Genomic DNA, 20,911 nt, shown 5'->3' on the forward strand with positions numbered 1-20,911 from the left:
CCCCCCCCCCACACACACACCCTCTTCATTGCTGGCATCTCCACCACCCCTCTTCCCCCTGTGTCATGATGGAAATGAAATGATACATGCTCTGGACAATGCCTGGAGTGTGCTGGCTGCTGGACCAAGCTGCCCATGACGGTCATTGTCATCAGCGTCGATTCTGCTCCCGTGGGGCCCTGTGACCAGTGTGCTCTCCCTTGTCCCGCTCCAGAGTGCTGCTGTGGGGCCCAGTGGCTGTGGAGCATCACAAGACGTGCCGGAGTCTGGGCAAGTCGCTGTGGCAGCAGCCGAGCGTCGGCGACATCCTCCGCCTGCTGGATCGGGACCGGATGATGAAGACCATCCTCCACTTCCCCCAGAACCGGAGGCTGCTGCCCCCTGAGGTGCAGGGGGCCCCCAGGGCAGAGCTGTTGGGGAACGCTCCCGGCAGCCACGGGTGCCGTTGTGCTTGCCTGGCAGCTGTGAGTGCCGTGGTGCTTGCTCCTTTGAGGGTTCTGTTTGCACCCTCTACTTTGGCACACTGTGCATCCTGTGACATGCCGTGCTATTTCTCTTAGGGTTTGTTAACATCAAGTTAAGTAAAATCCCAACTGTACGCAAAGCTACCAAGACAGGACCCCCATTGGCCCGTCACTTAGCTTCGACAGTTATGAGCACCGGCTGTGCGTATTTCATTTGTAACTTCCCCCGTAAGAAAGGCTAACTCGAAGCAGAGCCAACGATATCCATTTCATGCAGAAGCAGTTTTTTTACAGAGCCATTTTACTTTATGCTTTTGAATATTCACAATAATTGGAACTCTAGATACAGTGGGTGAGCATTCACATGTTCCTACGTTTAAGAGGCCAAACCACACATCTTTTTGTTTCGGGCTATTTCAGGATGGACAGGAACTGATCTTCAAAGACAGGAGCACAGTGGATCTAGATGGCCTTTATGACCCCTGCTTTCTCCTGCATCTCTTCAGTGAATTGACCAGGCCAGGTAACTGCAGCCTTCTCTGGTGCGCAGCTGGAGGAGCGGGCTTCTTTTCTAAACAAAAATTTTTTTTAATGTTTATTTATTTTTGAGGGCGAGAGAGCGAGCGAGCATGAGCGGGGGAGGGGCAGAGAGAGCGGGAGACACAGAATCCCAAGCAGGCTCCAGGCTCTGAGCCATCAGCACAGAGCCCGATGCAGGGCTGGAACTCACAAATTGTGAGATCATGGCCTGAGCTGAAGTCGGACACTCAATCTACTGAGCCACCCAGGTGCCCCCGGAGGAGCGGGTCTCTCATGGTAGTCCCCACCGTGATAATTGAGGATTGTAATTAATCCCAGGAGGATCCTTATCTGCCTTCTCACCTTTTCAGGAAAGTAACAGTGAATGTTTTGAATATATTGATTTGAAAAAAAAAAATTATAATTTTAAAATTTGGGAGCGTCCCTTCACGCTTGATCTTTTTCTAACTCTGTAGCAAGAGGCTTTTCTGAATTCTCATTAGGTAGTGACCCAGTACCACCAGATTTTATCCTTGAGAATGAGTGAGAGCCTGCCGAGGTTGGTTTTTTCTTGGCTTAAGTATATTTTTGAAATTGTATTTTGTGTCTAGTAGCCTGAGGATGGGAGTCTTCATGAGTGAACGGGAGGGAGGAGGCAGAACGCAGACATACGCACATGTACCCACTAGGGCGGACGGGTCTGATTCCCAGGTCAGGCAGCTCTGTTGGTTTGGGACATTTCGTCAGCGACAAGTGTGTCATATCCCATTGTGGTTTTAATGTGCATTTTCCTAGTGGCTGATGATGTCCAGCGTCTTGTGGTTCATTTGCCATCTGTACGTCCTCTTTGTTGAAATGTCAGGTCATGTCTTTTGCTCATTTTCTTTTTTAAAAAAAAAATTTTTTTTTAATGTTTTTATTTATTTTTGAGACAGAGAGAGAGACAGAGCATGAGCAGGGGAGGGGCAGAGAGAGAGGGAGACACAGAATCTGAAGCAGGCTCCAGGCTCCGAGCTGTCAGCACAGAGCCCGACGCGGGGCTCGAACTCACGGACCGTGAGATCATGACCTGAGCCAAAGTCAGACGCTTAACTGAGTCACGCAGGTGCCCCTCTTTTGCCCATTTTCTAATAGGATTTTTTTTTTTTTTTTTTTTTTTTACTGTTGACTTTTGAGGGTTCTTTATATATTCTAGATACTCATCCTTCGTTGCATATGCGGTTTACAAATATTTTCTCCCAATCCGTAGCTTACCTTTTCATCCTCTTCACAAAGTCTTTGACAGAGGCAAAGTTTTTTGTTCTGGCCAAGTCCAATCTAGTGGTTTTCCTATTTATGGATCACACTTGTATTGGTATTCCTGGCTGGAGAGGCTAGAGTGGCCCATGACTGCTCTTCACTGGGCCTCCCCCTGACAAGCCTCTGATGCCCAGTAGGGGGCAGGAGGGGCCTCTGGTTACTGCCTCCCTCCCCCTACTTCCATCTAGGCTTCCTCTGACAGACGCCAATCCGGCAGGGGACTTGGGGCTCTGTGTCACAGCCTGGCAGGCTGAAGGCCGGGCTCCGCACTTGCCTTCACTGGCGCGGGTGGGCGCCAGCCCCGCGGCTTTCTGTGAGGTGTTTGGCTGAAGCAGAGCAGTTATTTATTACCTGAGTTTTCTGTCTGGCTAGGCTGCTTCTTTTCTAGTCTTTTGTCTAGAGACTAGAAAGAGTAGGCTTTTGTTCAGGTATTGTCTGTGCCTGTTGATTTTCGGAGTTGCTGGCTTCTTCAGCTCGAAGTCTGGGACACCAGAAGCAGAAAGAAAACAGGGAACTCACCTGAGGTCCCCCAGCCGGTCAGCTTCCTTTCCACCTTTTAGAGTCGTCTTAACATCTGTCCAGTATATTTGAGTTGTACTTACTAGTAAAAGTAGAGAAAATATCGTCAACTCCATCGTCCCAGAATTATACATCTAATTTAAGTAATTTTTACCATTAGATGTCATATTCACAGTTCAAAAGTCAGGTGGTACCAAAGGGTGTGCGGTGAAACTCTCCTTCCCACCCGACCTCTCATCATTGTTTCTTCCTAGTGGGGACACGTTACCTGTTCCTCGCATGCGTTCCTGGGCCCAGCTTGCTTCTTTGAGATCTGTCATGACTCTAGCCAGGCCTGCGCAGACGGCCGCCCAGGGACAGGCGTGGTGTGCGGGTAGAGGCGCACGGTCCCCGTCTCTGCTCTTTGCCGTGGCCATGCCGGCAGGGACCCCAGGCTCCTTCCTGCTGAACTTAACATCCACGTGGATTTAGGTACACTAGGAGACCATGTCTCCTTATCCGTGCCGTTCTGTTCGTTTTTCAGCTTGAAGTTGTCTTTTTATGGGGCACCTGGGTGGCTCAGTTGGTTAAGTGACTTCGGCTCAGGTCGTGATCTCACAGTTCGTGGGTTCAAGCCACGTGTCAGGCTCTGTGCCGACAGCTCAGAGCCTGGAGCCTGCTTCGGCTTCTGTGTCTTCCTCTCTCTCTCTGCCCCTCCCCTGTTTGCGCTCTGTTTTTCTCTCTCTCTCAAAAAATAAACATTTAAAAAAAAAAAAAAAGATTTAAAGGTGTCTTTTTATGCTCCAGCGTGAACAGATTGGTGCTGCCTTTCCTAACAACAGGATGACAGGGCTGGGTCTCCTCAGGGCTTTCCCACTGGTGGCCCCTGGGGTTGCTGTAGTGCCCTGGCCTCCGGAGGTGTGGTGTTCTGTGGCTGAGCTAGATTTCATCTGCTGGAGAGCCAGGCATTTCAGGTCCGCCGCAGATCGCCGTAATGGCAAGCAGGTATCTTAACCGTCCCGGTGACTTCGCAGCAGATTAACCTAGGCACATGGACCAGCGTGCGGCCCGGAAGCTCTCCTTCCCCCACCCCTGCCCTGGCAGCACTGATGAGGTCTGTTTCTCATCAAATGTGAAAATAGATTTTCCACAGTCTGCAAATATGAGGTAACTTGAGTGGATTACAACAAATCATTTAGTCGGTTGCTTGGTCTCTTAATAGAGCTTTTAAGAGACAGAAGGCAGAGGCTTGGACGACACTAATAGAAAAGTACTAAAAATAGGACACAGTGTTTTTCTCGGAATCTTGAAGATTGCCCTTTTTGGGTTGGGAGGACAGTGTCTGGGAGGCCTTTTGTGAAGAGAGCTAATTAGGAAGTGGGCTTTTAAGTTAGGGAAATCTCCAAACACAGCCTATTTTAAGTTCTATTGGCATGATACAGGTAGGAAGATTTGCAAAACATGCCTGCCCTAAAAAGGATTTGTGGTAGCTTAAAATACCAGTTGCACTAAAGTCATTCACAGTAAAGCAGAAAATTTTGAAAAGTATAGAGGTGGATAGAGATACGAAAGTATGAAAATATTAAAAGAAACAAACAAAAATTAGGTCATTAAATTTTGCTCAGGAATACTTATCGTCCAGAACAAAAAGTAGAAACGTAATGTTTTAAATAAATTTTGTCGTCTGATAAAAGGAAGCATACCAGTTTGTAGGGAAATTTCTAGCAGTAAAACGGTAAGTTGAACAGAACAGAAATCTATGAACAGCATATGGCCAATGTAGGCTAGGTTTATTGTTGTTGAATTAAATCATGAATCTATTTTTCATATTCTTTTTAACACGTGTTTTTCTCTTTGCTTTTGCTCTGGTGAAGCAAGCATGAAGAATGTTTTGTTTTGTTTTTTAACTTTTTTTTTTAATGTTTATTTATATCTGAGAGAGAGAGCACGCGAGCAGGGGAGGGATGGAGAGAGAGAGAGAAGGAGACACAGAATCCTAGGCAGGCTCCAGGCTTGGAGCTGTCAGCACAGAGCCCGACGTGGGGCTCGAACCCACAAACTGTGAGATCGTGACCTGAGCCAAAATCGGACGCTTAACCGACTGAGCCACCCAGGCGCCCCATCACAAAGAATGTTTTAAATGAACTTTAATTGAAGTGTGATGTAGAGAAACGACCACAAATCCTATGTGTGTGGTGGGAGTTTTGGTGAAATCACCAGCTGGATCAAGGAGCAGAACATAGTGGGCAGCTCTCCCTAGTCAGTATCCCTTCCTCCCCAACAGGAGCCAGCGCCCTGTATTTGAACTTTATGTATTATGTGTTCTCTTGTCTCAGCTCCGTTTACCCCACATTATGCTCGTGAGTCCTTCGTACCGTGTGTAGCACAGAAAGCTCTCGACAAAACGTTGTTACTTCCTGCAGTGACACCTGGGTCCAAGTGTTGCTAACGTCTTGCGATCCTAAATTGGGCATGTGATTAGTTTTTAAGCGTGACTGCCAGACTTCAGAGAAACTACAGTCTCACTTCTCCCGTTCAGCCTTTTGCTAAAAAGGGGAACCTGTTTTCTTAACCTTACTGCTTCCCTGCTTTGAGTCCTTGGCTGAGAAACAGGGTCAGCCAGGGCTGTTAGCAATGACAGTGACAGATGCTTTTTCCACAGTGAATTCTTGCCCTCAACAGAACTGGGCTGAGATCTTCAGCTCTAAATCACGTGTGCCACCAAACAGGGAGGCCGGTGTGCAGCTCTCTGAGCCTCGTCACCAGACCACGGGGACACAGGCCCCGTGGACTCCTCTCTCACCTGCCAGGCCGCCCCGGAGGGAAGTGGTGTAGAAGGAGGCGTCAGGAGGAGCCTGGCAGCTCCATAATACCACCACTGAAGCCCACAAAAGAGGGGCTGCTTTTTATTTTAATCCTGGAGAACCATGCTGGTTGAGCCTGGTTGAATCTTTAATCTTCAGGTAGCATCTGAAGATCTGTTATAACAAGGCCAAATTGCTGTTTGCGAGGGCCCTGAAACAGAGTGGTGGTGTTTATAACCGTTTTTTTTAATAGCCTATTATACTTTCTGCACCCCCATGGCAGCTTTTTTCCTTAAATGTTACAAAGCCAGGACTTCATGAAACAGCAGATGACCACCGACGTGAAATTGACTTTTCCTCATGGACACGTGGAAAGTCCATTTGTCTTAGAGAATGTCGCTGATTACTAAAAATACCCTAGCCAGCTGAGTATTAGCTGTTTTTAGTGAGCGTGATATTAAATGTTTAGACTGTTCTCGCTCTCAAGTATATTCCATTTACGTGTGTTGGTTATGGAGGTGTGTAGCTGTATCTTAACCACATCTCGTCTTTCCCAAAACAGTATGCTATCCCACAGTTGGATGTTTTTTTTTTAAAGCTTTTTCAGTTTTCCCTCCTCATCAAAACTAGTCACTTGTTAGAAATGATAAAATTTAGTCTGTATACTCTTGGAGCCCAAGAGGCTTCCCATTATTCTTTTTTCATCCTTTTACTTGTAATCTGCATGTTGGTATTAAAAGTGGTTTCCTGTTGACACATGGATTTGGGCTCTGCCTTTTTGAAATCCAGTCTGACCATCTCTGCCTTTTAGTTGAAATGTGTACACCCTTTACATTTAGTGTGATTATTGGTCCGATTCTGTGTTGTTTTCTTTGTTGGCTTTTAGCTACAGTACACGTGTGTGTGTGTGTGTGTGTGTGTGTGTGTGTGTGTGTGTGTGTGTGTTAGGGTGTGTAGTACTCCCCTTCAGTTTATTGCAGTTCACTTTCAAGTGGGATTATATACCACTCTGTGGATAGTAGAAGCACCGTACAACAGTCTTAATCCATCCCTGCCCCTCCTGGCTTTCCATGCTGTTCTTACCATACGTTTTACTCCTGTGTGCTGTGACACCCACAATATGTTGTTGTTTTTGCTTCAGATTGTCGGTTACCTTTTAAAGAGATTTAAATGTCTTATATTTATCATTTTACAGTTGCCCTTTCTGGTTCTCTTCATTCCTCTGTGTAGACTCAGATTCCTATCTCCTTCCTTCTGTCTGAAGTACTTCCTTTAAGAATTCTTGTAGTTTCAGGGGCGCCTGGGTGGCTCAGTCGGTTAAGCGTCCAACTTTGGCTCAGGTCATGATCTCACAGTCTGTAAATTCAGGCCTCACATCGGGCTCTGTGTTGATACTGGAGACTGCTTCAGATTTTGTGTCTCCCTCTCTTTCTGCCCCTCCCCCCTCACAAAAAGTTAAAAAAAAAGAGCTCTTGTAGTTGAGGGGTACCTGGGTGACTCAGTCAGTTGGGTGTCTGACTCTTAATCTCGGCTCAAGTCATGATCTCATGGTTTGTGAAATTAAATCCCTGATAGCACAGAGCCTGCTTGGGATTCTCTCTCCCTCTTTCTGCCCTTCCCCTGCTTGTACTCTTTCTCTCTCTCACACAATAAATAAAATTAATAAAAAAGAGGGGCACCTGGATGACTCAGTCAGTTGAGTGTCTGACTTTTTGATTTTCGGCTTAGGTCATGATCCCAACATTGTGGAATCGGGCTCTCTCTACAATGAGCATGGGACCTGTTTAAGATTCTCTCTGTCTCTCCTGCCCCGATTGCGCAGTCTGTCTGTCTGTCTGTCTCTCTCAAAAAAGAATTCTGGTCATTCATGTCTGCTAATCAGTTCTTTCAGGTTTTTCATAGGAAAAAAACCTTAACTTTTAAAAGGTTTTCATGGGGTATAAAATTCTAGACTGACAGGTTTTTTTTCTTACCGTACTTGAAAGATGATGCCACCTGATTTTTGGATTGCATTGTGTCTAACAAGCAACCAACCGTCGTTCCTACTTTTGTTTCTGTATACGTTGTGTGACTGCTTTGAAGATTTTCTTATTGGTTTCAAGCAGTTTAATTATGTGCTTTCGTGTGACTTTGTTTATGTTTCTTGTAGTTGGGGTGTTCAGTGAGCTTGGCTCTGTAGGTTTATAGTTCTTGTCAAATTTGGAAAAGCTTTGGCCATTGTTTCTTCAAACTTTTCAGGACTTCAACTACACATATATTAGCCCGCTTGAAAATGATCCCACAGCTCACTGATGTTCTGTTCCTGGTGTAAAATTTTTTTTCTCTGTGTGTTTCAATTTGGATCATTTCTGTTGCTGTCTTAGAGTTCATTAATCTCTTTTTCTGTAATGTCTAATCTGTTAATAATCTCCTTCAGGGCATTTTTCATCTCTGACATTTTAATTTTCATCTTTGGAACCTTGGTTTGGGTTTTTATAGCTTCCATGTGTCTAGTTAACATTTTCAGTATTGTCTCTAGCTCCTTGTACACGTAGAATATAGTTATATTAGTTACACTAGAATTCTAGTTCTGTTACCTTTGTCCTATCTGAGTCATCTTCAAATGGTGGATTTTTCTAATGGGCTATATTCCTTCTTGTTTGAATGTCTGATAATTTTTTAGTGTAAAGCAGACACTATGAATTTTACCTTATTTGGTGCTGGATATTTTTTATTTTTTTAAGTTTATTGATTTATTTTGAGAATACGCACGCACACATGCACGGAAGCTGGGGAGGCACAGAGAGAGAGAGGGAAAGAGGAATTCGAGCGGGGCTCAAACTCATAAACTGAGATCTTGACCCGAGCTGAAATCAAGAATCAGATGCTTTACCAACTGAGCCGCTCAGGCGCCCTGCTGCTGGATATGTTCGTATTCCTGTGAATGTTCTTGAGCTTTGTTCTAGGACACATTTGAGCTGCTTAGACATGATTTGATCCTTCCAGCCTTGCTTTGCATCTCTGTTAGGTAGGACCAAAGCAGCATTTTATTTATTTTTTTTTTTTTCAACGTTTTTTATTTATTTTTGGGACAGAGAGAGACAGAGCATGAACGGGGGAGGGGCAGAGAGAGAGGGAGACACAGAATCGGAAACAGGCTCCAGGCTCCGAGCCATCAGCCCAGAGCCCGACGCGGGGCTCGAACTCACGGACCGCGAGATCGTGACCTGGCTGAAGTCGGATGCCTAACCGACTGCGCCACCCAGGCGCCCCCAAAGCAGCATTTTAGTCCAGGACAGACAGACTTCACCTCACCACTGAAGAAACACCCTGCTAAGCAGTGTGCCCTCTCCCGGTGAATGTGAGGGTTTCACCCGGGCTGGTGGGACAGGACCCATGTCCAGGCAGGTGTGAGCCTGGGGTTGTCTTTGGTCCTCAGCCTCGGTAGCTTCCTCGTACACTCTTGCCGGGGCGGGGCACTCGGCCAAAGAGCCTGGTGCTCTCTCCGTGGAACTCTCTTCTCTGGGACTCTCCCTTGTGACATCTGGCCGCCTTGGCCTCCCAGGCCTCCTGCTCCATCTCTCTCACACAACCCCGAGCTCTCCAGTCTCAGCCTAGAAGCCTCCAGGCTGCGAGCTGGGACTCTCGGAAGGTTCATCCTGTTCATTTTCACTCTTGGAGATTGCTCTCCTTTATCGCCTCATGTCCAGTGTCTTGAAAATCCTTGTTTTATTTGTTCAGTCTGGTTTTTTAGTTGCTTCAGGTGGACAGGGGAATCCGGTTTCTGCCACTTTTGGCTGGAAGTGGAAATCCTGGTTCTCCTTTGAGGCGGCGTAAACATTGAGAAAGAGGAAGGGGACCGTGCGGAAGCATCCACGCAGCCATTGGTTGCCCTTCGCGGGGCGGTGGGGGGAGGCAGTGCTGGTGGAAGTTACAAGGAGCTGTGCTACTTCTGAGGGACAAGGACACTTTATGGTTTAAAGTGAATTCAGCACCTTTGGGCAGCCACTCACTGGGGGACCATCGCGTGCCCATGCGTGTAGCTGTTTGGATTACAGTACAGAGGAGTAGCTGATGGGTAGTTTTTCTCTTACTGTTCATGCTCAACGTGTTTAATTTGCCAAAATTACCCTTTTAAAAGTCTCACTTTGGGAAAAGAAGAAAAAAAAACTTGGCTTTTTAAAAACATCATTAGTGGTGTATCTTTTATCAATAGATAGTATATTCCAAGATTGCACATTTCACGTGGTTTGTGGGTGTTCTTTTCACTTGGTTTGTATTTAGTGCCTCATTTAACCACATCACCGGAGCCTCAGCCTAAAGAACATCTGCATGGGTGATGGTCATGACCAAACCCTGCGTCATCATTTTTAAACATGGTGACCCATCTCTGTCCCAAGGTTTTTCTTCACAGGTTTTATCTTCTAACTTATGACAGTATTTATGTTGTAAAAGGGCCTGGGTCTTTCTTAAAGAGGGTTTAAAGCGTCCTGAATTTTGTTATTGGTAACCAAGCCCTTTAAGTTGTGGTCCTTGGGGTCCCCTTGTATATCTGACCTTCCCGCTTGGTCACATTTCCTGACGTGATTATGGGTTTTTACAAGGCCTCACATCTCACAGATGGATATCAGCTAGCAAACTCTTTAGACTCTAACTTTTGCTCAGTGTGGTGAGCCTCTCTTCTATGAGATTTTCGTGGTTTGCTTAAAGAAAGGACTAGGGTTGCAGAATGCATATAAGTTAATCCTTCATAGAATTGTTGGGCCGGGTCGGACTGGTTTGCACTGGCTGAATTTCCCAGCTTCCCTGCCTTTGGTATTTTCCTTAGCAGTGTTTGTAGCTAGGAACTTAGATGCTGCAGACTGAACAAGGTGGAAACGGGGAGCTGGTTTTCTCTGCTGGCTCCGCAGTCGTGTCCCCCAGGTCACCAGCATGCTCGGATCTCATGTCTCGGGTCTGAATGGCACCTCCGTTCTTCTCTGACTCGTTGAATGTTGTGAGAAGTAATGAAATAGTCCTGATTGGGATTTATAAGCATTTTAGAAGTTGAAAGTATGGCTTCGTGTCATAAAAGGGAAGACAGGCTTTTGTCCAACTTCAGCAGAAGCTAAGGGGGGCTGGAGAGACCTGTATTTCTTGTATCTAGCTAGCACTTGTTGCTGATGTCGGCAAAATGCAAAAGGAAATTTAATTGTCCGTGTTGCACAAGCATTGTGATCGCGCGCGCGCTCGCGTGTGTGTGTGTGTGTGTGTGTGTGTGTGTGTGTGTGTGTGTGTATTTAATGCTCTATTTTATTTCCCATAGAATTTGTGGTAGATTGTCGAAAATTTTTGGACTCCAATTCTCTGGGCCTAACCGTCGCGGCTCTCAGCAGCTATGACCCTCAGATGCGAGCTGCGGCCTACTACGTCCTGGCGGCCTACTACTCGCAGCTGGAGGGGGCACGGTTCCGAGAGCAGCCCCAGGTGAGTGCGCTTCAGGGAGCCGGTTCTCCGCCGCATCCGGTAGAAGGCCTTTTGCGTAACACAGAAGCGTGTTGTCGGGAGCCTTCTGATAAGGAACCGAGGTCCGTTCCCCTGCAGGGAGTGATGATGCTGGGGGTTGCCTCTGCTTCTCAACTCCGGGGAGATTGAGAAAGCTCTCCCCTTTCGACAGTCTTCTTGTGCGGAGGTGGGCAGAGCGGTTCGGTTTCTTTGGCCTGGGCTGTGCTGTTACCCAGGACGCACTGAGGCTCAAAAGCGTGTGCCCCAAGGTGGCGGGGAACAGGAGCAGACTGGGTTGTTGGGGTGTGAAGCCAGGGTTCTCTCCACCCGTGTGCACCTGCCTGGCTCCTCAAGGGACAGCAGAAGCACTCTTAAGATGGCAGTGAGCAGGGACGTTGCCTTTATGTGCGTCCCGGGATGTGAGGAGCAGGCCACCCGGCAAAGCTGTGGTTTAAGCTGCACGAGTCGAGGCTGATCACAGCTGTTCTGAAAATTCTTTTTTTTTCCCCTTCTTCTTTCCTGGTTTTAAGCTACTTTACCTGTTGGATGTAGTCCGGAATGGGATCCGAACTCAGAACATGAGACTCACCTTTACCTTGACTCTCTTCATTGCCAAAGCAGCCCTGCAGATTTTGAAACCAGGTACTGCTGGCAGGACTAGGTTGGGGTGAGGTTGAAATGTCGAGACTGATCACGTCCACTTGTCGGCGTCAGTCCCGCAGGCGTGGTCCGTCACATGTGTGAGAAGGGACGTGTCCGGGTCATCCAGTGGCACGGTCGTATTCAAATGGGGAAGCAGTCCCCCGCCTGAAGCCCCCATGGTCACATAGCTTGTCCGAGGCCCCACAATTCATCTGTAGTCAACTCAGCTGTTAGAATTCAGATCTAGTGTTCGTTTACTCCTGCATATTTTTTCTTCTCCTTAGAAATTACTGGAGGAAAGCGAGTAATTGGTCATTTGTAGACTCTAAAGAAAAAGACTGTTCCGAGAAAATATCTTAGCAGAGGCCATGGTGGTTGGTCTTGGCCTTCTGTCCAGTGCAGCCTCTCAGACCTCATGTCAGGGTCAGGGGCATAAGCAGCAGTGGGCACGGGGTGGCTCCGAGGACCCAGGCGTCTGGACAGGTTGGAGGTGGCGATCGAGGGGGAGGAAGCATCTGTCCCCATCGGCCTCGTTGCATTCCAGAGCCAAGTGCCCCGGGGGTGTCTGAGCCTCCTGTGCTGTGACAGTGACCTTCATTTGGAGGCCGACGGGGCTGGGTGTCAGCCATCTGTGTAACCAGGTTCCACTCTGCGTACCAGCTGGTTGGAGCTTGCACAGTGGGCTGCTGGCTGGGGAGGGGCAGCTCGCGGTCTCGGAACCGTGAGCCAAAGTCTGCACGCAGCACAGAACTAAGGTGCCTTATTGCAGCCTGATTCTCGGGAGCTGCTAACCTGGATAAGGATGCAAAAGCTCCCCGGGGGGAAGGGATTGATGTCTGCCCCCCCCAGATCCCGTTCCCCAACTCCAGCAGAGCACGAGGGTCCCGCTGGTGCCTGCTGGAAGCCACTGTCTGCCTTTGTCCTCAGAGGAACACATGTACCTGAAGATCAGCAAGTTCCTGCTGTCACACGAGTACTTGAATATGAACAAGGTTCCAGGCTTCTACCAGTTCTTCTTCAGCTCAGACTTTGAGGTAATGCTTCTCGAGTCCCCGGGGGCCCCCAGAAGACTCCTCTTTTGGACTTGCAGCCACTGCTGTCCTTCTGGCATCCTCGCCTTGCTCGGCACGGTTGGTGGCGTGGCTGCGCGAGCCGTGTTGGAGCAAGAAGATCACGTGGTCTTGCTCATAGAAATGCTTTTCACTCCACGCGTTAAGTTTTAGGTGGCTTCTCACACCTTAAAAAACTTCTGAGGCCTAAGCTGTGTGGCGTTCTCGTATTTTCTTGGCGAATGGCCGGGTTAAGCATTAAATGTGCTTTTGTAGGACACCTGCTCGAGTGGACACAGTGCGGTGTGTGAACTTGACCCGCTCCTTTCCTTCTGATCTGAAGGAACCGAATCGGGTGTTGAGGGATTCTGATCACATAATCAGAAATAGACAGACTGTTTGCTGCCGTGGCTGCTTCCGTTGCCACCACTTGAAAATGGTGGGGTCGGAAGAGCCGTCTTTCACTTGCGTAACAGTAGTTTCCCGTTTCTCCTGGGTCACAGCAAAAGACGGAACAGGAATGGGTGTTCGGGATCCTGCGGCAGGGGATGCGGGACAAACACTGCTACGAGCTCTACGCCCGGCGAGGGGTCTTCCACACCATCCTGGCCTTCTTCAGCAGCCCCCTGTGTGACGACGAGGCACAGGTAGGCGGGCCCCGCGGTCTGTTTGAGAACGAAAGGTCCGTGCTTTTGCTCACGCTTTTATTTGGAAGTCAGACCCGTGTGAATTCTAATCCCAGCCTTGATGTGACCAACCCACTCATGTGACATTAAGCTGACTTCCCACGAGGGGAAAGGCTGGCACTCGCTGCTGCCGTTCCCTGTTGAAATGCTGTTCCTTGTGGCTCCTCTCCCGTGCCCTCGCCTGGTGGTGAGGTCTGTGCAGAGGGCAGAGCCAAAACAGCGATAATGAACCTTTGGAGCTGGCTACGAAGCCTAGCAACAAATTACCCCCATAAATGACTGACATGCTTTTGCGGAGACCTTCTTGAGCCACCAGTATTTCACTAAATGCACAGAAGCTCGAAACTCAGCTAGGAAACAAGAGTCGGGAGTTGAAGCTGACAGTCTTGCAACCAGGGAGGGAATCCCTTCAACCGAGAGCTTGTGTGTGTATGTGTGTGTGTGTCCGTCCCCTCAATGCCCTGGGTGGCTGGAGGGAGTAAGTAGGGAGAGTTTTCAGTATCTGGATTAACTTCCAGCCCCGTCAACTTTTGTGTCTGACCAGATATAAAACCTGTATAAATAGGAGCAAGTCAGAAGCAAGAAACACGCTGGAAGAAACTTGAGTCTGGGTATGATAGTTATTTCTCCCGACGAGGGAGAATGAGAAGATACCCACTTCACAGCTCCAGGGGCGGCCCCATTCTTATGTCCTCCCTTCCAGATGCTAAAACTGAAGGGACAAAATGGGCCACCAGCTGTTTGGGCTAGAAATGGGTCCACATCCCCTGCCAGGCTCACACTGGGCCATGTGCTTTCCGAGCCGTGTCTTTGTGCCTGTGGGTTGGTTCCTTACGATGGGTTAGGAGGGGCGGTCAGCCCCAGAGCCTGGCACTTGCCGTGGACGTCTGTGTCCTCTGGCCGGCCACGGCCACCACTCTTACGCGGCAGAGCCAGCCTCTTGTGCGGCCAGCGCCCGGATATGGATACGACGTACCGTTACGTTGTTTAAGTTGTTCCTTTCACCGAGTAAGTTCGGTTTCCCTACTGAGAAATAACTCTTCATTTTGGGTTTTCAGATCTGGATTCTGGAAATTCTACAGAACACTGCCCGGGATGCCCAGTCTGCCTACGAGATCCTACGGGACTATAGCCTTTTAACGTGGGTTTTACACATCCTTGAGAGCAAGTAAGCGCCTCATGTGTGAGCGGCGTGTCGAGTGGGGAGAGGGTGGGGTGGAGACCGTGGTGTTTACTGCTGGCTTTAGTGGTGACTGGAAACGTGCCGAACAGTCCGTCCCGTCTAGCGGTCGCCCACCAGGAAGGAGAATCGGGGCCCCACCCTGGGTTGCAGCATTTGGAGGGCAGGCTCCCCGTTTTCACGTGGATGCTGTGACTTTGGGGGCTGCGGTGGGGGTGAGCAGAAGGAATCGCTGCGAGAAGGAATAGTCTGCCACCCATCACTAGGCGCTGCCACTGTGGGCATAGTGTGTCCCGAGGTGCCCCCCACCCCTGCTCCAGCCGAGGTCGCTGAGAGGAGAGGACGTGGCAGTGAGCGTTCCGTATTTGGTTTCAGGTTTCTGGAGACCCAGCTCCTGTCCAACATAATCTCCTTGCTGCACACACTGTGGGTGACCAACCTGGGGGACAAGGGAGTGGAGTCTGAGGGCCCGCCTCCTCACAAGCCAGGGTCCCAGGAGCCCCCGAAGCTGCTCGCCCTGCACCTGGTCAACGAGTTCCTGTATGTTCTCATTGTGCTCACAAAGCACCTGAGGTAAGCCCCTGCCCGCCACGCGTGACCGTGTCACCTGTGGACATCACCGCTCAGCGGTCCCCTTGGTCACAGCTTCACAGGGCTGAGCCACACGGCTGCTGTCAGTTGTGGGTGACATCAGGAAACCTCTTAGCTGTTTCTGCTTTTCTACTTCAACTTTATGAGGCTCCTTTCAAGATGCCGAGAACTTAACACTCTAAACACCTAAAACCTGTCATACCAGATGGCTTTTAGCAGACAAACAACTCCCTTGATATTTTGATTCAAGCACTCGTGTATTTTGATTTTTTTTTTTTTTCAACGTTTTTTATTTATTTTTGGGACAGAGAGAGACAGAGCATGAACGGGGGAGGGGCAGAGAGAGAGGGAGACACAGAATCGGAAACAGGCTCCAGGCTCCGAGCCATCAGCCCAGAGCCTGACGTGGGGCTCGAACTCACGGACCGCGAGATCGTGACCTGGCTGAAGTCGGACGCTTAACCGACTGTGCCACCCAGGTGCCCCATCACTCGTGTATTTTGTAGAAAGAACATATTTTCCATCACCTTAAGAAAGCGTGTTCCCAGACTTGCTTCTGCCTTCGTTAGCCTGCCCAGATTCACTTATCCCAGAATCTTCTTGAAAATTTCAGTATTTTCATATGACCTCTTAGAAGAATCCCCCTGATTTCCTCAAAGAGCTACACTCTCCTCAGATCCCACCGTCTTAGAGAAAATAGAGTCTGTGCACTCAGAGTTCTGACTTAGGAACAGGGGTGTGCTAACTGGAACCAGAAGATTGATCACAAATGGATTATAATCTCAGAGTGAAAACTTTCTTGATAGAGGACAGGGCATTTGGTCTTAGGTTTTTTTTTTTTTTTTTTTTTTTTTTTTTTTTTTTTTTAATTTTTTTCAACGTTTTTTATTTATTTTGGGGGCAGAGAGAGACAGAGCATGAACGGGGGAGGGGCAGAGAGAGAGGGAGACACAGAATCGGAAACAGGCTCCAGGCTCCGAGCCATCAGCCCAGAGCCCGATGCGGGGCTCGAACTCACGGACCGCGAGATCGTGACCTGGCTGAAGTCGGACACTTAACCGACTGCGCCACCCAGGCGCCCCAAGGTTGTTTTGAATTAAGTTGTTAAGTCAGTGCCGACAGCCCTGTTTCTCATTTCGGGGTCGTTGAAAGACAGGTTGGTTTTTGAGAACCGATGGCAATTTGAAATAATTCTAAAATCGTGTGGAGCAGGTGCTATCGTATTTTAAATTCCCTGGGGTTCAGAACGTATTTCTTACCGGTGCCCATCGTCGGGTTGGACCACGGATGGGGCGGAGTCTGAGAGGCCGTGAGGCACAGGGAACCCACTGTCCCACAGTGTTGTGTCAGGTGGCTGGTGCCCAGACGCTCACACTCTCTCCACCTCACTCTCCCTGGTCAGCCATGGTTTCCCGGAGATTTCTGTTCCTCCGGCATGGAGGTCGGACTCCGGTCTCCACTGTGCCTCCCCTGCCGTGGCTTGCTCTCTCCTGTTCGTTGTGCTGGTTCCATGCTCCTTGTCTGTTGTAAAGGCACACTCCGGTGGTGGGTGGGCCATTTGACCCTCTGGGCGTTGCCCAGCCACCCCCGTCCTGGGCTTTGGGACGAGGAGGCAGCTTGGGCTCAGTCTGCGACGTTGGCTCCCGACAGGCCGACCTTGGCCCCCGCCCAGCTGACCAGCTTCTTCGGGGCGCTCGAGTCCGTGCTGAGGTACCGGGCCACCGTCGTGCAGGCCTTCAAGGACATGAACCGCTTCACAGTGAACGAGACAGTGCTGTCCACCAAGGATGTCCTCGTCCTCCTGCACAAGTGGAGCCTCATCGAGAGAGATGCCAAGCTCCAGGACGACCTGAGAGCAGCCATTGAGAAATACGAAGTCAAGGAGCTGCTGAGTGAGTGTCGGGACCCGACTGTCTGGCGTTCCCCAGACTGTGCCCAGCTCCCCACAGAGCACCCAGCGGTTTGCCTCTCTGAGCAGCGTTTCCGAAGCTGTCGGGGCTTCGGAACAGGGCACACCCGTCCTCGTAGCCCTGCAGAGGTTGCTGGGGAGGCCTGGCTTTGAGCTCTGGCTCTGCCACGGCCGGTGCTCGCCATGAGGGGGAGGGGCGGTGGTGAGGATGAAGCGGGTTCATCGTGATGGCAGCGGGGACCGTCACAGGCCCACGTGGAGCACTCGCCGCGCTCCAGGCGTAGGAACGTGTCCTGTTGGGGCCGAGCCCTCGGGGCCTGTAGGCCGCCCTTGTGGCACCCGCCCGCCACCTGGAGCTGCGTGGGGACGGGGGCGTCGGTCTCACTGCCTTCCTTTCCGTGTATAACAGAAATGTGCAAGGATAAGAACAAGCCCGCCATGCCAGCCCGAGCTAAAGGCCCGCGGGGCCGAAAGAGGAGGCCTGGGGAGGCGGAGGAGACGACCGACCCTGAGCCGCAGGCGTCCACCTTGGAGACGTGCAAGGGCCTCCTGAGGTCCATACTGACCCACTGGGGGCCCGCGTTCCCCGGCCCTGACTGCGCTCGGGGCCCCGTGGACGGGGCTGCCCCTGAGAGCGAGGCCCCGGGCCTCGCGTGCGCCGCCGCCTCCCTGGCGGTCGGCTGGGTGCTGCGGTCGGTGGCCGAGTGCCCGCCCGGCAGGGCAGAGGCTTTGGGACTCCTTGGCTGGCTGAAGAGCCACATCTTGCCACAGCCGGTGGTCGTGGCAGAGCTTCTCGGGGACCGTGCTGTGAGGAGTAGCATCTTCAGGCTGTACAGCCAGTCCTGCAGCGCCGAGCAGCTGACGGGCCCCGCGCAGAGCGTGGCCTGCCTCTTCAACACGGTCATGCTGCAGCTGGCGGCCCAGGGCCCGGCGGGGAGCGCCTTCCACCCGGCGGTCGAGACCCTCTGCCTCTCGTCTCTGAAGGAGAAGGACGAAGCCACTCGAGGTGAGGCTGGTTCGCTCGTCAGAGGCTGAAGGAATGCACCAACGGGTGCGGGGTCCGGAGCAACTCCCAGTCCTTGGAGCCTGTCGGGGACCCTTGATGAAGTATGGATGGGGCCCAACCTAAACCCAGTTTGCCATGGGGCCATGAGCGGGCAGGGAGGAAGCCTCTGCTCTCTGGTCAAGTGCCAGTGACGATTGTGTTTGCAGTGGAGAAGCAAGTGCCCCTCAGAACCGCTGCACAGCAGCGGCTTTGCTACATCTCAGCCATTACTCAAGTGAAGATTACGCTTCACAGCACTGCGGATGGATGCGTGGGTACAGATGCGTGTGTGTGTATTTGCATATATGTGCACAAGCACGAAAATACGCACACAGTTTATGTGCTTGGCACTTGGCAGGTGCTTAGTGAGGGATTAAGTGCAGGAATGAATGAATGAACCAGCAGCAAAGGCTTAAAAGGCTAAGGAGAACAGAGGGAGGCTGACCATGTGCACGTGGCCTCCTCCATCTGAGAGGGTTGTTCCTTTCACGGAGGGATGTAAGGGGACCAGGAAAGAGAGATGGGCCAGCAGCCGAGGCAGGTGAACTCACCCTGGGAGTGACCTCTTCTCTCATCTGGATGCCGTCAGGGAGTTGAGTCTGTGCCTGGGAAACCCTGTCCTCTGGCCCATGCTATTGACGAAATGGTGTGAAGGGATCCTTGGAACCTCTTCTCAAACCACGGTTCTGGTTCTCAGCACGGGTGGTCAGGACCAAGAAGAAAGTTGGCTTGTAGTAACTTTTTTTCACGTTCCACACACATTGATCAAATAGAAAGATGAATTTTTTTAAAAGAAAAAAGATTAACCCCAAATTTAAGCAAAATTAATTTGTTTTGAACACCTGCTCACCTCCTGTTGCCAGAGGCATGTGGCACCGTTTACTTGGGTACCGAGCAAAGCTCCCATGTCCCCAGGCGTGTGGGTGGGGTGACTTGTTTTCCAGCGGAGTAGCTTTGTGTCCTGATGGCCTTGTTGCCCTCTTCTTCAGCCACCGCAGCGTTCCTGGTGTCTCTGTACATTAAGGACGTCTGGCTGGGGGCTCAGCGGCCAGACACCCTCCTAACCCACATCCAGATGATCCGTGACGCCACAGAGGACGCGCCAAAGGGTGAAGAGGAGGCTGTCGTCATGCTCTGCAAGGACATCGCCGCCTTGGTCCCCAACGCTTGACGCCCTGCCCTCCGGCGCCTTCTGGCACCAAGTTCTAGAAGGTTAGTTGAGTCGAGGGTTTCCGTGGAAAGCACGTATAATGACAAGTTCTGTCAACGTTAACTCCATTTCCTGACAGGCGAAGTTGGCTTTGTTTAACTCAACGGTGAATGATAAGCTCCGGGGACTGTGCACACAAAGCGGTCAAAGCCGAAGCAGGCCTGGGTGCTTCCGGCCCACAGGCCCATTCAGTGTTCACACGGGGAGGACCCTTCCTCTTGGCTTCAGTGCTCTTCAAAGAAAATACCTCAAGTTGAGGTAACGCTTCTGAGCACTGAAGGGATTTGTGGATATTAAAGCTAAAGGGTCCAAGAATAGAAGGCGTCAGATAAAGGAGCATGAGGAGAGGTGCTTCAGCTTTTCTTTCCGGTGAAGTCTTACACAGATGTGTACAACTTCTTGAGTGTTAATTATTTTAGTAAATAAAAGGGTATTATGCTAAATCCTTACAGTATAAAAGCGATTTGATCTCTGTCTTGGGAAGAAAGCCTGTATTTTTTTTTTTTTTTAATTGTTTCAAAGGGAGGATTTGGGATTCTATAACTTGTTAATAAACGTCTATTTTTGTTACGCTTTTGTGTTTTGCTTATGGATGGTAATAGGCCGTTTCATTTCACAGCAGCCTGCGTCGTAGAGGGTCAGCACCTGACTCTTAACCTTCCTATAGCAATTGGCACAGCGGCTGGCAAACCCAGTGGAGTTGTGGAGCCTGGGCGCTTAGAGCTCGGCGTGTGCCTGCGTCCCTCCTGCACGCCGTGGCCCCCGGTTGTTTTTAACGACCTCACGTTTTAACCAAGATACGAGTGACACCTGTCTGCCTCCAATCCCTTTACCACGTATGGGCTCATTGTCTAGAAAGCAGGGGGTGGACCCTCCCCTCTGCCCACCCCTCCCCCCCCCCCCCCGCCCCCTGACACAACACTCGCAACAACGTTTTCTGAGAACATTCCCATGTCAGAATCCTGCTTTTAGGTTCAAGTTAGAAGAGCCCCGTGTTCTTTCTCGCCCCTTTTCCGCATCTCTGGAGCTCGTGAGCCTCCCCTCCCTCGTCTCCCTTTCTAGCCCACCACCCCCGAGTAAGGCGAGGCTGAGTCTGCCGTCAACTTGGGGAATTAACCATCAGCCCGCCTCGGCGGCAGTGGGCTGTATGGGCTTTGTACTTGGGCGCCGTCTCCCTGCCAGGGCCAGGCTGTCGGGCGCTGGAGGACTGAGTCCGTCAGAGGGCTCACACCAGAGGTCCCATAAAGTCACCCAGATGGGACCCATCCTCCCAGCCCAAAGACTTTCTGTGGCAGCATTCTGATGCAGACCCCCTCCCCTTGGGCTTTGTCTTTTAAAGGCTTTGGCTGGGGGGGGGGGGGGGGTCGGGAGTGTGACCGCAGTCAGCTGGCCTGGCAGGTGTGCGCCACCCTGTCTGGGAAAGAGTGGGAGTCAGTGGGGGATGGGCAGCTTCCCAGGCCCTCCCTGGGTGTCCTGAAGAAGGTTCCAATCAGCTTAGAACTCAGGGTTGCTAAATACTACGGCAGTTAGTAGTTGAAGCTAAAAAGTGGCC

At 50.6% G+C, this 20,911-nt stretch overlaps 1 protein-coding gene across 5 annotated transcripts in view; it reads left to right on the plus strand.

The window, feature by feature from the left end:
• URB1 (URB1 ribosome biogenesis factor) overlaps positions 1-20,911 on the plus strand; it is an 84,340-nt gene that overhangs the window by 53,236 nt on the left and 10,193 nt on the right. For 2 of the 5 annotated variants that reach the window (XR_009612476.3, XR_009612477.3), the window contains exons 29-39: positions 215-386; positions 885-987; positions 10,869-11,029; positions 11,578-11,689; positions 12,617-12,723; positions 13,242-13,385; positions 14,483-14,592; positions 14,980-15,177; positions 16,846-17,087; positions 17,514-18,110; positions 19,139-19,361. Coding sequence is in view for 3 of the 5 variants with exons in the window: in XM_060640382.3 (XP_060496365.3) it covers positions 215-386; positions 885-987; positions 10,869-11,029; positions 11,578-11,689; positions 12,617-12,723; positions 13,242-13,385; positions 14,483-14,592; positions 14,980-15,177; positions 16,846-17,087; positions 17,514-18,110; positions 19,139-19,320 (2,128 nt within the window). In the remaining 2 variants the exon portion in view is untranslated. Of the gene's footprint in view, positions 1-214; positions 387-884; positions 988-10,868; positions 11,030-11,577; positions 11,690-12,616; positions 12,724-13,241; positions 13,386-14,482; positions 14,593-14,979; positions 15,178-16,845; positions 17,088-17,513; positions 18,111-19,138; positions 19,930-20,911 lie in introns of those variants that run through there. The other 3 variants (XM_060640381.3, XM_060640383.3, XM_060640382.3) reach the window with 2 other exon arrangements.

Source organism: Panthera onca, chromosome C2 (assembly GCF_046562875.1).
Source record: "Panthera onca isolate mPanOnc1 chromosome C2, mPanOnc1 haplotype 2, whole genome shotgun sequence".
Taxonomy (NCBI): Eukaryota; Metazoa; Chordata; class Mammalia; order Carnivora; family Felidae; genus Panthera; species Panthera onca.